Source organism: Tubulanus polymorphus, chromosome 9 (assembly GCF_964204645.1).
Source record: "Tubulanus polymorphus chromosome 9, tnTubPoly1.2, whole genome shotgun sequence".
NCBI classification, from domain to species: Eukaryota; Metazoa; Nemertea; class Palaeonemertea; order Tubulaniformes; family Tubulanidae; genus Tubulanus; species Tubulanus polymorphus.
In genome coordinates, this window is record NC_134033.1 from 7,634,117 (window position 1) to 7,651,949 (window position 17,833).

General features: G+C 39.2%; 1 protein-coding gene and 1 long non-coding RNA gene across 2 annotated transcripts; both read right to left on the minus strand.

Annotated features, from left to right (window-relative positions):
• Window positions 1-1,930: 1,930 nt before the first annotated feature.
• Window positions 1,931-13,292, minus strand: LOC141910938 (uncharacterized). Its single transcript, XM_074801825.1, has 5 exons — window positions 12,825-13,292; window positions 10,032-10,146; window positions 7,231-7,344; window positions 4,777-4,890; window positions 1,931-2,224 (listed from the first exon to the last, which is right to left on the minus strand). Exons 1-5 carry the CDS (start codon window positions 12,825-12,827, stop codon window positions 2,139-2,141), a joined length of 432 nt encoding a protein of 143 aa, XP_074657926.1. The 5' UTR covers window positions 12,828-13,292; the 3' UTR covers window positions 1,931-2,138.
• A 75-nt stretch (window positions 13,293-13,367) lies between these two features.
• On the minus strand, window positions 13,368-16,551 carry LOC141910939 (uncharacterized). Its single transcript, XR_012619947.1, has 3 exons — window positions 16,398-16,551; window positions 16,137-16,276; window positions 13,368-15,744 (listed from the first exon to the last, which is right to left on the minus strand). It is a non-coding gene; the product is annotated as an uncharacterized LOC141910939 (long non-coding RNA).
• Window positions 16,552-17,833: the final 1,282 nt, after the last annotated feature.

The following is a 17,833-nucleotide window of genomic DNA, read 5'->3' on the forward strand; positions in this document are numbered from 1 at the left end:
TTTGTTTTCGATTTTGATGAAGTTTTGACTCAATAGTATCAATCGTATACCCGGTACCTAAGATGACATTTTCATTACCAGGCGGATCTAGGAAATTTGGAAGAAAAGAAAATGTATTTTTAAAAAAATTAGCTCTTATGGCATCTAGAAAATTGGTCAAAGTGGTCAAAATTAGCTCTTATGGCCTCTAGAATTCATCTAAGATGTGAATATTTAATCACGAATCCCCGATGTCGGCTGTGTATCCTGATATTTACATAATTTTATATATATTCATATGGTAGACTTTACTTACCTATTGGGACCTATATGGTTTCATACTAAAACTTATATATTCCATAGATTTAACAGACTTATTGGGTGCCTCAAACTGCGGAAACATTATGTACAGGTCTATTGGGTCATCACCTTATGAGTCCCAAGTTTGAACTGCTTATTCAAATTAGTAAATTAAACATTATTTCGAGTCAAAGTTTAATTGTTGTGACGACCCAGAAGTGGTTCTAATCTCTTAACAATTACAGTGATGGAGCTGTCGTCATAATGACGATCACCTAATCGGATTTTACAATCTTAAAATTTCGTCTTGTACGTTTTCTGTAGCGCAGGTGATCAAGTCTTAGGATCAACTTCATTGTAACAAATGATTTCAAATATCAGAAGCCCAATGCGTTTAATGATTCAATTAAATGGTATCGTGCTGATTGGATGAAAGTTGGGGTAAATCATTGTATTGTGATCTTATTCTTTTTGAATTGGTCATTGGTGGTCAATGGTCAATTTATGAATCTTCAATGGCGAATCTTTTCTAGTTTCACACCAAACACGGTATATCGTTCTCATGTTCGTGAAATTGTAATTCGTCAGTAGTGGTCAGTGTTGGTCAGCTTATGAATTTGCAATGATGAATACTTGGTAGTTTGTAAACAAACATGGCTTGAGAAATTTCCGGTATTCGAAGTCTGAATCGTTCAGACTCGGGGATCATATCTCAATTGGTCAGTTTCTGACCATCACGGTGTCAGCATTGTGGTCGATAGCTTATATGAAACATTTGTAGATAACCAACGAAGGGGCCCAAAAGCACAAGCCAATTTCCAGTGATGTGATCCAAAAAATGCCCTACTGAAAAAAGTAGTCTCTCAATTGTACGAAACCAAATCGCACAGGAAAATTAATTTAGAAATTGTCGACTAGTAGCCACAGGCACTGGTTTTTTCTACGTAGTCTCTCATTTCATATCATAAGATTTCCCCCGTTTCAAACTGTTGAGTTTATGAGATAATATTAAACAGACATATTGGGGCCCTCAGTAATAACTAATATATTTCTTTTGATATTTGTACCTATCTGTTGGGTCCATCAAACAGTTGGTTTTCTGTAGTAACTAATATATATCACATGATACATGATTGTACCGATCTTTTGGGTCAAATATGGTCTTATATCAAACTTATACATTCCGATACCCATATGGAAGACTTTAATAGACCATTTTAAGTGGTTTCCTGTGAAATAATTGTTTTATTTTCTGTTTTCACGGTACTGCATTGGCATAATCCAAGAGAATGGAAGGGATGTATGGATTCATGTAATATGGCATATTCAAGTGCCGCTGCATATCCACATGGAAACGTTTGGCAATGTGAGGAAGTTCCTGCACTGTTCCTTCCTTTGAATTCACCAAATTACTAAATCAACTCAGCATAGTCATCAATATACATGTAGTTTATCCTTCAAAATCGAAGAGTGCTTGCGCATACACGTAGGCCTTAATCCTAATTCCACTATGTCTTGTATTATCGAAACCTATATCAACCCCATCTGACAAAGTTTAAATCAAACTTTGTCAGAAGGGGTTGAGAATTGAATAGGTTTCAATTGTTATCATTGGCTAATCGGGATCAGTTCAATTTTGATCTCATGTTTGTCTATACATCAATAATTAGGAATTATCCAAGTTTAGCGCAGTCTAATGTGTATACGGTTCCTAGAAAAATCAAATCGATATTTGGGTAAAGCCTGTGAATTTAACACAAACACTTGGATTATACATCATTATAAGTTTATTTGGAATCTTTCTCTTTTTTATAATTTTCTTTGTCAGCATTTTAGTGGCTTCGTCCAAAAGTTCACGATTAGGCATTCTGTTGGAACGAATGCAAGATCGTATGAAATATTTTATCTTCATCCGATGACCAGCGCCTTCGTGTTTTCATTCTGCCTATTAAAAGAAAGAAAATTCATTTATTTCTATATTTGGTTTAGGTTAAAAAATGATACTTTGTTTCTCTGCAGCTGCCGGGAAATAGTGTAAATTCCAATAAAATTTGTAATCAGTTCATTTCTATAGCTGCAGGGTCTATAATTGTATGCCTGATAGTGATTAGAAAAATAATGTACTGGGTAGATAGGCTGCAGGGTAAATTAACTTTAAGCTAGGTAGAACGGAGAAACAAGGTATCATTTTGTCCCTTAATTGACCAATTTGAATACATGACCCGTCAAATTATATAAAACATACGTGCACAGTCAAAGTGGGAGGCACTACTTGTTCAGGTACTTGAGCTATTTAAATTAACCTTTTTGAAAGTAAGCTACCTGGGTAGGGATATCAAAATTGTGACATTGAAACTCGGGAAGTGCACTATTATATTGTATGTATATTAAACATCGCCTCAGCCTGGCAGCATATCGAAAAAGGTATGACCTTTAAACTTTATATATTCTTTATGATATACTAGTAAAACTAAACTGCTTTCAAATGTTATTACGGTTAATTTCAACCATTGATATTTAGCACTGCTTGGTGGCCATGATGAATAATGCATCCCTGTAAAACTTGATGTACATGTTCATAGGGACATAATCTGCAACTTTGCACTACATCATGATATTGAATTTCGACCCGAGAATAATCTGAAGAATATGTATTGGTTATGTTTTAAATTACAATTGCTCATGTGACCTTGAAACTCAGGACGGCCATGTTGCATCCGATTGACCCAAAATCTCTCTCATGCTGACGCACCCTTCAGGAATGCAATCTGATAGATCAAGCAGAGTGTCCTCAATATTTCCCTTGAAAACTTCAAAAATAAGTAAAAAATGCTGATTTCAGCAACCAAAAAATGGCCGCCAGTCAACCATGTTGATTCTGACTAAGCTAGAATTTTGTAAAAAAGTGTATCTAGGGTAGATACATGTATATAAATAAATTATATCAATTGCATTAATATATTTTTATAAATGATATAGGGCCTATTACATTTTATAGATTATAGATTATAGATTGTACCTATCTATTGGGTCAATCAAACAGTTGGTTTCCTCTGTAATAACTAATACATTCCACATGATAGTTTGTACCGACCTGTTGGGCCCTAATAATACAAAATAATCCATATGATAGATTTGACCAGACCAATCTAACTTTGGGTTTACTGTGTTATAAATACATTCTATCATAGATTTCCCTCAAACGGGGCATGTGAAAAATAATATGTATTCAGTATGAATATAGACTTTAACAAACATATTGGGTCCCTCAAGGTGATTAGTAAGTACTTGGTGAAATACCTGACAATCTGCAAATGTCAAGAATTACCATTACGATAGAGCATTTCATGCACTGGCACAACTTGCAATTTCTTGTGGTAATAACGTCACATTTTTTGGTACAAAAAGGTCACAGGACGGCCATCTTGTATCCGATTTTCCCAAAATCTCTCTCATGCTGACGCACCCTTCAGGAATACAATCTGATAGATCAAGTAGAGTGTCCTCAAAATTTCCCATGAAAACTTCAAAAATAAGTAAACTAGCAGTCCAGTGACACCATGCCAGGTAATTGATTGTGATAACAAAATATGCCTCGTTACCGATTTAATATGGAAATACTAAGTTATTCTACTATTCAATGCCCCCTGGTGACCATATGCAAAACCCAATGACCTCGAGACTCACCACAATCAAAGAACATGTCATGAACTACAACTTTGCAATTGATCATGGTAACAAAATATGCCTAGATACCAATCTATAAGGAAATACTAAGTTATTCTACTATTCAACGCCCCCTGGTGACCATATATAATAACTCATGTCCTTAAAACTCACCACATACATAGACGATGTCATGAGCTATAACTTTGCAATTAATTGTGGTAACAAAATATGCATAGGTACAGACATAATATAGAAATACTAAGTTATTGTATTATCTAACGCCCCCTGGTGACCATATACAAAAACCGATGACCTTGAAGCTAACCAAAATCATAGAACACCTTATGAGCTACAACTTTCAATAGATTGTGGTAATACAATATGTTTAGGTATCAATATAATGTAGAAAATGGAAAATTTTGATAATTAAGGGATAGGAGCACCCTTAATACGACCAGTCAAACTGCGCAGTTTTAATAAACCATCGTTTTTATATCCACTTTACACTGTATTGAAGGATTGCCAAAAAGTTTTCATTTTCGCATGTTGAAATGAGAAAAAATAAGCCATTTTTGAAATTCTAACAATATGCGTCCTGAGTTTCCATACCTACGAACCATTGATTTTTGATGATTTGATTATAATTTCAAATGGTAGGCGCGGAAACATATTGTTAAAATTGATTTACGGTCAACCCCCAATATAACAGTTTCACTGGTAGTATGAAGATCAAATTCAGGTATGTGTTCAAAAGTTTTAGAGAAATATCCCAAAAAAATTGACTTTCGTTCCCTAGTAAAAAGGTATGAAATAACTAAACTGATTTACCATCGGTTGCGGAAAGTTGACTCATATCTACCATAAGACTCTCTCTATGTGATTCAACTGCGGATTGATTGGAATCTTTCACACCAATTGTATCGAACTCGGTGGTCCATTTTCCTGTGAAAATTAAAAATATGAACATGCATAAGCAATTGAGTAGTGGTTGAAATTGAGAGCAAAATTGATATTTTTTGGGTACGAAAAAAGGTCACAGGACGGCCATCTTGCGTCCGATTGACCAAAAATTTCTCTCATGCCGATGCACCCTTCGGGTATACAATCTGATAGATCAAGGTAATTGATCAGAATCTTCAAAATTCCCTTGAAAACTTCAACTAGGGGTCCAGGGACACCATGCCCACTTGGGAAGTGGTTCCAAATGCTCAACAATCTAACAATTTCAATATTCAACGCCCCCTGGCAACCATATACAAAAACCAATGACCTTGAAACTCACCACAATCATAGAACATGTCAGCAGCTACGATTTTGTAATTGATTGTGATAACAAAATATGCCTCGTTACCAATTTGATATGGAAATACTAAGTTATTCTACTATTCAACGCCCCCTGGAGACCATATTCAAAACCCAATGACCTCAAAACTTACCACAATCATAGAACATGTCATGAACTACAACTTTGCAATTGATCATGGTAACAAAATATGCCTAGGTACCAATATAATAAGGAAATACTTAGTTATTCTACTATTCAACGTGCCCTGGTGACCATATAGAAAAACTAATGTCCTTAAAACTCACAACAATCATAGATGATGTCATGAGCTACAACTTTCCAATTGATTGTGGTTACAAAATATACATAGGTACAAATATAATAAAGAAATGCTAAGATATTGTATTATTCAACGCCCCCTGGTGGCCATATACAAAATCTAATTAACTTGCAACACACCATAATCATAGAACATGTTATGAGCTACAACTTTCTAATTGAATGTGGTACCAAAATACGCTTAGGTATCAATATAATGTGGAAAAACTTTTTCCCATTTACGAATGAGTACTGGTGAGACCGAGATGGCCGCCAATTGCGTCATAATTGGCTGATGAAAAATACCTGTCTCAGGTATAAAACATCCCTTTCCAAAGAATACCCATCACAAATTGCAATGAGAAATGGCAAACCAGTAGGAAGCTACAGGACTCAGAATTCGGGCAAAAATTAACATTTTTGGGCACTAAAAAGGTCATAGGACGGCCATCTCGAGTCCCACCGACCCAATTTTTGTTATGTTGATGGGCCCTGGGGGGATTCACATATATCCGAAAGATCAAGGTAATTGATCGAAGCGTCTTCAAAATTTCTCTCAAAAAGATCAAAAATGTGTAAAAAGTGCTGATTTTGGCGAACCACAATGGCTGCCAGTCGGCCATCTTGATTCTGACAGGGCCAGTTTTTGGGCTGAAGATGTGTCTAGGGTAGATACATGTGTATCCCAAATATCAAGACGTTACCTTGAAGCGTCTTCAAAACTTCCCAAAATAACTGGATTCCATCTACAGACGGACGGACAGACGACGGACGAAAAGTGAACGCAATAGCCCGCTGGGACTAAAGTCCCAAGTGGGCTAAAAATGAGTAAGAAAGTGCTGATTTCAGCAAACAGAAATGGCCACCAGTCAACCATGTTAATTCTGACCAAGCTCAGTTTTTGGGCAGAAGATGTATCTAGGGTAGATACATGTATATAAATACATTAAATCAATTACATTAATATATTTCTATAAATGATAATGGGCCTATTACATTTTATAGATTGTACCTATCTATTGGGTCCATCAAACAGCTGGTTTCCTGTGTAATAACTAATACATTCCACATGATAGATTGTACCGACCTATTGGGTCCTTTGTCTTATAGTACATAATAATCCACATGATAGATTTTACCAGACCAATCTAACTGTGGGTTTTCTGTGTTAAAACAATACATTCTATAATAGATTTCCCTCAATTCGGGGATTCCTATGTGATGAATAATATACATTAATATACATTAATGTTTTGAACACATACGTCTAATTGGTTTTAATACGACCAGTGAAACCGTGCAGTTTTAATAAACCATTGTTTTTATATCCATTTTACGCTGTATTGAAGGATTGCCAAAAAGTTTTCATTTTCGCATGTTGAAATGAGAAAAAATAAGCCATTTTTGAAATTCTAACAATATGCGTCCTGAGTTTCCATGCCTACGAACCATTGATTTTTGATGATTTGATTATAATTTCAAATGGTAAGCACGGAAACATATTGTTAAAATTGATTTACAGTCAACCCCCAATATAACAGTTTCACTGGTAGTATGAAGCTAAATTCAGGTAGGCCTACAATGTGTTCAAAAGTTTTAGAGAAATATCCCACATAATCGACTTTCGGTCTAAAGTCCCTAGTGGGCTAAAAAGGTATGAAATAACTAAACTGATTTACCATCAGTTGCGGAAAGTTGACTCGAATCTGTCATAAGACTCTCTCTATATGATTCAACTGCGGATTGATTGGAATCTTTCACACCAATTGTATCGAACTCTGTGGTCCATCTTCCTGTGAAAATTAAAAATATGAACATGCATAAGCAATTGAGTAGTGGTTGAAATTGAGACAAAAATTGACATTTTTTGGGTACGAAAAAAGGTCACAGGACGGCCATCTTGCGTCCGATTGACCCAAAATTTCTCATATGCCGATGCACCCTTCGGGTATAGAATCTGATAGATCAAGGTAATTAATCAGAATCTTCAAAATTCCCTTGAAAACTTCAAAAATGAGTAAGAAAGTGCTGATTTCAGCGAACAAAAATGGCCACTAGTCAACCATGTTGATTCTGACCAAGTTCAGTTTTTGGGCAGAAGATGTATCTAGGGTAGATACATGTATAATAATACATTTAATCAATTACATTAATATATTTCTATAAATGATAATGGGCCTATTACATTTTATAGATTGTACCTATCTATTGGGTCCATCAAACAGCTGGTTTCCTGTGTAATAACTAATACATTCCACATGATAGATTGTACCGACCTATTGGGCCCTTTGTCTTATAGTACATAATAATCCATATGACAGATTTTACCAGACCAATCTAACTGTGGGTTTCCTGTGTTATAACAATACATTCTGTCATAGATTTCCCTCAAACTGGGCTGATTTCAGCGAACAAAAATGGCCACCAGTCAACCATGTTGATTCTGACCAAGCTCAGTTTTTGGGTACAAGATGTATCTAGGGTAGATACATGTATATAAATACATTAAATCAATTACATTAATATATTTCTATAAATGATCATGGGCCTATTACATTTTATAGATTGTACCTATCTATTGGGTCCATCAAACAGCTGGTTTCCTGTGTAATAACTAATACATTCCACATGATAGATTGTACCGACCTATTGGGTCCTTTGTCTTATAGTACATAATAATCCATATGATAGATTTTACCAGACCAATCTAACTGTGGGTTTCCTGTGTTATAATAATACATTCTGTCATAGATTTCCCTCAAACTGGGGGATTCCTATGTGATAAGTATTTTATATTCAGCATGATAGACTTTAACAAACATAATGGGTCCTTCAAGGTGATTAGTTAGTACTTGGTGAAATACTGAACAATCTGGAAATGTCAAGAATCACCATTACCATAGGGCATTTCATGCACTGGCACAACATGCAATTGTTTGTGGTAACAACGTCATATGTCTAGGTACTAATATTCTGTAGTACCATATTCTTCGGCTAATTTACGCCACCGGTGAACATAAACAATGCCTAGAAACTCACCACAATCTTAGGGCAATTCATGTTAGAGCAAGTCATGAGGCCAAGTTATTTACTGCGAATGAGAGAAATTGAGATAAATGATCGAAGCGTTTTCAATATTTCCCATGAAAACTTGAACTAGGGGTCAAGGGACACCATGCCCACTTGAGAAATGTTTCCGTATGCTCAACAATCTAACAATTTCAATATTCAACGCCCCCTGGTGACCATATACAAAAACCAATGGCCTTGAAACTCACCACAATCATGGTACATGTCAGGAGGTATGATTTCATGGATTGTGATGACAAAATATGCCTTGTTACCAATTTAATATGGAAATACTAGATCATAGAACATGTCATGAACTAAAACTTTCTAATTGATCATGGTAACAAAATAAGCCTAGGTACCAATATAAGGAAATACTAAGTTATTCTACTATTCAATGCCTCTTGGTGACCATATAGAATAACTAATGTCCTTAAAACTTGCTACAATCATAGATGATGTCATGAGCTACAACTTTGCAATTGATTGTGGTTACAAAATATGCATTGATACGAATATAATATGGAAAGATATTGTATTATTCAATGCACACTGGGCCATATACAAAACCAATGACCTTGAAACTCACCACAATCATAGATCATGTTATGAGCTACAACTTTCTTATTGATTGTGGTAACAAAATACACCTAGGTATCAATATAATGTGGAAAATTTTTTTCCCGCCTAGGAATGAGTACTGATGACACCAAGATGGCCGCCAATTGCGTCATAATTGGCTGATCAAAAATACCTGTCTCAGGTATAAAACATCCCTTTCTTAAGAATACCCATCACAAATTGCAATGAGAAATGGCAAACAAGTAGGAAGCTACAGGACTCGGAATTCAGGCCAAAATTGACATTTTTTGGCATTAAAAAAGGTCATAGGATGGCCATCTTGAGTTCGATCGACCCAATTTTTGTTATGCTGATGGGCCCTGGGGGGATGCACATACATCCGAAAGATCAAAAAGTTCCCTCAAAAAGTTAAAAAATGTGTAAAAAGTGTTGATTTTGGCGAACATCAATGGCTGCCAGTCGGCCATCTTGATTCTGACAGGGCCGGTTTTGGGGCTGAAGATGTGTCTAGGGTAGATACATGTGTAACCCAAATATCAAGACATTACATTGAAGCGTCTTCAAAACATCCCAAAATAACTGGATTCCGTCTACGGACGGACGTACGCTACGACGGACAATGGACGAAAAGTGAACGCAATAGCCCACTGGGACTAAAGTCCCAAGTGGGCTAAAAAGGTTCAAACAATGTCTAAAAGTGCTGATTTCAAAATGTATCAGAATAACTGGATTCTGTCAAGCTCGGGACAATGACACAAAGCGGATGCGATAACCCGCTTAAGTCCATTTCATGTGGCTAAAAAGGTATGAAATAACTAAACTGATTTACCATCGGTTGTGGAAAGTCGACTCATATCTGTCATAAGACTCTCTCTATGTGATTCAACTGCAGATTGATTGGCATCTTTCACACCAATTTGTATCGAACTCGGTGGTCCATCTTCCTGTAAAAATTAAAAATATGAACATGCATAAGCAATTGAGTAGTGGTTGAAATTGAGACCAAAATTGACATTTTTTGGGTACGATGAAAGGTCACAGGACGGCCATCTTGCATCCGATTGACCCAAAATTTCTCTCATGCCGATGCACCCTTCGGGTATACAATCTGATAGATCAAGGTAATTGATCAGAATCTTCAAAATTCCCTTGAAAACTTCAAAAATGAGTAAGAAAGTGCTGATTTCAGCGAACAAAAATGGCCACCAGTCAACCATGTTGATTCTGACCAAGCTCAGTTTTTGGGCAGAAGATGTATCTAGGGTAGATGCATGTATATAAATACATTAAATCAATTAAATTAATATATTTCTATGAATGATATAGGGCCCATTACATTTTATAGATTGAACCTATCTATTGGGTCCATGAAACAGCTGGTTTCCTGTGTAATAACTAATACATTCCACATGATAGATTGTACCGACCTATTGGGTCATTTGTCTTATAGTACATAATAATCCATATGATAGATTTTACCATCAGACCAATCTAACTCTGGGTTTCCTGTGTTATAACAATACATTCTATCATAGATTTCCCTCAATTCGGGGATTCCTATGTGATGAATAATATACATTTATAGGCCTATACATTAATGTTTTGAACACATACGCCTAATTGGTTTTAATACGACCAGTGAAACTGTGCAGTTTTAATAAACCATTGTTTTTATATCCATTTTACGCTGTATTGAAAGATTGCCAAAAAGTTTTCATTTTCGCATGTTGAAATGAGAAACTAGGGGTCCAGGGACACCATGCCCACTTGGGAAATGGTTTCAAATGCTCAACAATCTAACAATTTCAATATTCAACGCCCCCTGGTGACCATTTACAAAAACCAACGACCTTGAAACTCACCAAAATCATAGAACATGTCAGCAGCTACGATTTTGTAATTGATTGTGATAACAAAATATGCCTCGTTACCAATTTAATATGGAAATACTAAGTCATTCTACTATTCAACGCCCCCTGGTGACCATATTCAAAACCCAATGACCTCGAAACTCACCACAATCATAGAACATGTCATGAACTACAACTTTGCAATTGATCATGGTAACAAAATATGCCTAGGTACCAATATAATAAGGAAATACTTAGTTATTCTACTATTCAACGTGCCCTGGTGACCATATTCAAAACCCAATGACCTCGAAACTCACCACAATCATAGAACATGTCATGAACTACAACTTTGCAATTGATCATGGTAACAAAATATGCCTAGGAGCGAACTCTTTTATCAGATCGGAGAATCCGTTTGCCTCCAATCGTACTCTTTTATTGGTCACATGACTTTTTGGAGTCTCTGAAACCTCCTTTCTGTCGAGGTGGTGTGATTCGGATTTTGTGTGGAGCCAACCAGAGATTTCGGACGGAGACTTCGGAGGTCATAAAAGAGTACGCCCTTGGTACCAATATAATAAGGAAATACTAAGTTATTCTACTATTCAACGCCCCCTGGTGACCATATAGAAAAACTAATGTCCTTAAAACTCACAACAATCATAGATGATATCATGAGCTACAACTTTCCAATTGATTGTGGTTACAAAATATGCATAGGTACGAATATAATAAAGAAATGCTAAGATATTGTATTATTCAACGCCCCCTGGTGGCCATATACGAAATCCAATTACCTTGAAACTCACCACAATCATAGAACACGTTATGAGCTACAACTTTCTAATTGATTGTGGTAGCAAAATACGCTTAGGTATCAATATAATGTGGAAAAACTTTTTCCCACTTACGAATGAGTACTGGTGACACCAAGATGGCCGCCAATTGTGTCATAATTGGCTGATGAAAAATACCTGTCTGAGGTATAAAACATCCCTTTCCAAAGAATACCCATCACAAATTGCATTGAGAAATGGTAAACCAGTAGGAAGCTACAGGACTCAGAATTCGGGCAAAAATTAACATTTTTGGGCACTAAAAAGGTCATAGGACGGCCATCTTGAGTCCGATTGACCCAATTTTTGTTATGTTGATGGGCCCTGGGGGGATTCATATATATCCGAAAGATCAAGGTAATTGATCGAAGCGTCTTCAAAATTTCCCTCAAAAAGTTCAAAAATGTGTAAAAAGTGCTGATTTTGGCGAACAACAATGGCTGCCAGTCAGCCATCTTGATTCTGACAGGGTAAGTTTTTGGGCTGAAGATGTGTCTAGGGTAGATACACGTGCAACCCAAATATCAAGACGTTACCTTGAAGCGTCTTCAAAACTTCCCAAAATAACTGGATTCCGTCTACGGACGGACGGACGGACGAAAAGTGAACGCAATAGCCTGCTGGGACTCCCAAGTAGGCTAAAAATAAGCCATTTTTGAAATTCTAACAATATGCGTCCTGAGTTTCCATGCCTACGAACCATTGATTTTTGATGATTTGATTATAATTTCAAATGGTAGGCACGGAAACATATTGTTAAAATTGATTTACAGTCAACCCACAATATACCAGTTTCACTGGTAGTATGATGATCAAATTCAGGTAGGCCTACAGTATGTGTTCAAAAGTTTTAGAGAAATATCCCAAATAATCGACTTTCGGTCTAAAGTCCCTAGTGGGCTAAAAAGGTATGAAATAACTAAACTGATTTACCATCGGTCTCGGAAAGTTGACTCGTATCTACCATAAGACTCTCTCTATGTGATTCAACTGCGGATTGATTGGAATCTTCCACACCAATTGTATCGAACTCGGTGGTCCATTTTCCTGCGAAAATTAAAAATATGAACATGCATAAGCAATTGAGTAGTGGTTGAAATTGAGACAAAAATTGATATTTTTTGGGTACGAAAAAAGGTCACAGGATGGCCATCTTGCATCCGATTGACCCAAAATTTCTCTCATGCTGATGGAACCTTCGAGTACACGATCTGATAGATCAAGGTAATTCGATCAGTGTCTTCAAAATTCCCTTGAAAACTTCAAAAATGAGTAGGAAAGTGCTGATTTCAGCGAACAAAAATGGCCACCAGTCAACCATGTTGATTCTGACCAAGCTCAGTTTTTGGGTACAAGATGTATCTAGGGTAGATACATGTATATAAATACATTAAATCAATTACATTAATATATTTTTATAAATGATATAGGGCCTATTACATTTTATAGATTGTACCTATCTATTGGGTCCATCAAACAGCTGGTTTCCTGTGTAATAACTAATACATTCCACATGATAGATTGTACCGACCTATTGGGTCCTTTGTCTTATAGTCGACGTCGGTCCTCGCGTTGAGAACGGACAACAGTGCTTAATTCAGTGAACTCCCTACACAAACGTTATCGGTCGTTGTCGGCCCTCGTGTTGAGGACACTAGACTCGTCTTTCCCAGGCGAACAATGTCGAGAGACGTCGGTTCCCGCGTTGAGAACCGAACGGCGGCATTCTCTTAAGCGAACGTGAACGGTAGACACGTCTCTCTCGCACAAACGATGTCAAGCGATGTCGGTTCTCTCGTTGAGGATCGAACAGCGGCGCCTCCTTAGCGAGCTTCTCGCACGATCGATCTCGGTCCTCCCGTTGAGGAACGAACAGCGGCGTCTCCCTAGCAAGCCTTTTGCACGATCATAGTCGATCCTCTCGTAGAGGATCGAACAGCGGCGACTCCTTAGCAAGCTTCTCGTACGATCAATTTGGAGACATCGGTCAACATCGGTCCTCTCGTTGAGGGTCGAACAGCAGCGCGCCATTAGCGAGCATCTCGCACGATCCATGTCGGTCCTCCCGTTGAGGATCGAACGGCGGCGTCTCCTTAACGAGCTTCTCGCACGATCGATGTCGGTCCTCCCGTTGAGGATCGAACAGCGGCGTCTCTTTAGCGAGCCTTTCGCACGATCGATGTCGGTCCTCCCGTTGAGGATCGAACAGCGGCGACTCCTTAGCGAGCTTCTCGCACGATCAATTTGGAGCAACGTCGGTCCTCCTGTTGAGGAACGAACAGCAGCGCGCCCTAAGCGAGCTTCTCGCACGACCGATGTCGAGCGATGTCGGTCCTCTCGTTGAGGAACGAACAGCGGCGTCTCCTTAACAAGCTCCTCGTACGATCGATCTCGGTCCTCCCGTTGAGGAACGAACAGCGGCGTCTCCTTAACAAGCTTTTCGCACGATCGATCTCGGTCCTCCCGTTGAGGAACGAACAGCGGCGTCTCCCTAGCAAGCCTTTTGCACGATCAAAGTCGAGCGAAGTCAGTCCTCTCATTGAGGATCGAACAGCGGCGACTCCTCAGCGAGCTTCTCGCACGATCAATTTGGAGCAACATTGGTCCTCTCATTGAGGGTCGAACAGCTGCGTCTCCTTAACAAGCTTCTCGTACGATCGATGTCGGTCCTCCCGTTGAGGAACGAACAGCGGCGTCTCCCTAGCAAGCCTTTTGCACGATCAAAGTCGAGCGAAGTCAGTCCTCTCATTGAGGATCGGACAGCGGCGACTCCTTAGCGAGCTTCTCGCACGATCAATTTGGAGCAACATCGGTCCTCTCATTGAGGGTCGAACAGCAGCGCGCCATTGGCGAGCATCTCGCACGATCGCTGTCGGTCCTCTCGTTGAGGATCGAACAGCTGCGTCTCCTTAACGAGCTTCTCGCACGATCGATGTCGGTCCTCCCGTTGAGAATCGAACAGCGGTGTCTCTTTAGCGAGCCTTTCGCACGATCGATGTCGGTCCTCCCGTTGAGGATCGAACAGCGGCGTCTCCTTAGCGAGCTTCTCGCACGATCAATTTGGAGCAACGTCGATCCTCCCGTTGAGGAACGAACAGCAGCGCGCCCTTAGCGAGCTTAGCGCACGACCGATGTCGAGCGATGTCGGTCCTCTCGTTGAGGGTCGAACAGCAACGCCCCTTAGCGAGCTTCTCGCACGATCGATGTCGATCCTCTCGTTGAGGGTCGAACAGCAGCGCCCCCTTAGCGAGCTTCTCGCACGATTGATGTCGAGCAATGTCGGTCCTCTCGTTGAGGAACGAACAGTAGCGCGCCCTTAGCGAGCTTCTCGCACGACCGATGTCGGTCCTCTCGTTGAGGGTCGAACAGCAGCGCGCCCTTAGCGAGCTTCTCGCACGACCGATGCGAGTGATGTCGATCCTCTCGTTGAGGGTCGAACAGCAGCGCCCCTTAGCGAGCCTCTCGCACGATCGATGTCGATCCTCTCGTTGAGGGTCGAACAGCAGCGCCCCTTAGCGAGCTTCTCGCACGATCGATGTCGATCCTCTCGTTGAGGGACAAACAGCAGCGCCCCCTTAGCGAGCTTCTCGCACGATCGATGTCGAGGGATGTCGATCCTCTCGTTGAGGGTCGAACAGCAGCGCCCCTTAGCGAGCTTCTCGCACGATCGATGTCGATCCTCTCGTTGAGGGTCGAACAGCAGCGCCCCTTAGCGAGCTTCTCGCACGATCGATGTCGAGGGATGTCGGTCCTCTCGTTGAGGAACGAACAGTAGCGACTATTTCAGCGGACGTGTACGGTGGACACGCCAGCACACTCCGCCTTGGAAGACTCCAACTCCTGCTCCTGAGAACTAGAGATTAAAATAAAAAGCATAGACTGATAGAATATGCCAGTAGTTTTATTACGACTGTCTCCCCGAACAACCAGTTTTCGACTGGCTAAACAACTCTGGAAGACGACTCCCCTCTGCCTGCGGACTACCATCCGGACCCAAGATGGCAGCACCATCCAATACCCGACTGTACAAGTTAAACTACCTACCACATAAACACTCAGCCGTATACGACACGTTACTAGATCTTGGTCTTATATATCCCAATAAAATCAACTTAAGGTCTTAAGTTCCAAGTTAGTCTGAATACCAGTCGTTGTTACCGAATACCGGTTCCTTACAACCAACGGCTAGGTACTAGACCAGTTCCAAGTGGGCTAAAAAGATATGGAATAACTAAACTGATTTACCATCGGTTGCGGCAAGCTGACTCATAGGCCTATCTGTCATAAGACTCTCCATGTGGTTCAACTGCGGATTGATTGGAATCTTCCACACGACTTGTAGGCTTATCGAATTACTTTATAGGCCTAAAGCAATTGAGTAGTAGCTAAAATATATACATGATCAGGGATGAAAACGGCCCATACTGAAAAAGTTGGAAAATAGGCCTAATGGAAAAAAAATTTTTTGGGAAACAAAAATCAGTAACTTTTAGCCAAAAATCTTACTTTCTTTTGGTCAAAATGTCAATAGTTTGGGCTTGAATTACAGCCGCTCTTTGAATGAGATGCCATATTGGTTTCTCCGACTCCACAGTTGTGCTAACTACTGCCAAAAGCCGGCTTAGGGAGCACTCCTAACTACGGAGCACTCCGATGTGAATCCTTAGTTATGACATCCAATATAAGCCTAAAAGTTCCACCATAGACCTAGGCCTATCTCTTCACAATCACACCCCCAAGATAAATTGGCTGTGACTGTGTTGGACTACCGGTGCCGACCTGATTACACCTGCGGTAGGCCTAAAAGCCTGAATTAAAATATCATGCCAAACGAACGAAATCAAGAGTAAAAGTCGCCCCAAATATGTCCGGTTTGTTTAGGCCTACTACGGTCCATGGGTGTATTGTTTGGCAACTGTTCAGTGACATAGAATTGGCCTACTGAATTGAATTATTCAAAAAACATTCAATGAATCTATTGTTAACGTTAGGCTAGTTAACGATAGCCTAACCTGTCAGTGGTTTAGTTTCACGATCGGATATTTTCACAAACCACACGTTGATATAAGCCCATCCGATTATAAAAAGCTTACCACCGACGATTAGGTAACTAACTCAGTTGATACGAGCAAAAAGATTTCATTTATCAATAGTACTTACCCAACAAGCCGTGCATAAACGCTAAACATAATTCCGAATCGAAACAACGATAATGGCCGCCGCGTTGATGTGATCCTTGAATCTGATTGGTCGAGTCATACGAATCAATCTGATTGGTCGATAGATATATATCAAATCTGATTGGTCGAATCATACATAACGTTTCCGGAGTTCACCACCAGAGGGGTGTTGTGTCGCTACTCAACGACCCAATATGCGTTTCTGCCACATACGATATAATAATGTATGGGTGCTAACCACATCAGCTAAATAATTGGGGCCAAAATTATTGGGTCCTAGTCCCAATAAATAGAAAATGACCCAATACGACAGAGAGGCCCCAATACTCCGAGTCTCAGAATCACGCATGTCCCGATAAGTTGGCGTTTATAAAACTATATATATATATATATATATATATATATATATATATATATATATATATATATATATATATATATATATATATGTATATATATATTGTGTAGAATTATATTATGACGATAATGATCCAGAATTCGGTGTTACTGAATCTAATTTGACAAAACGCTATAATTACTTGTGTAAAATCAGAGACCAATTTTGGTCCAGTTGGAGCAAAGAATATTTAACTAGTTTAAGAGAAATTCAATTTGCCCATGGTCATAATTGCCAGCAAATCAAACCAGGTTTAGTTGTTTTAATATGTGACGAATCGCCAAGAAACAAATAGCGAATCGGAATTGTCTTAGAGGTAATTAGAGGTCAAGACAATTACATCAGATCATAGTAATAGGGGTAAT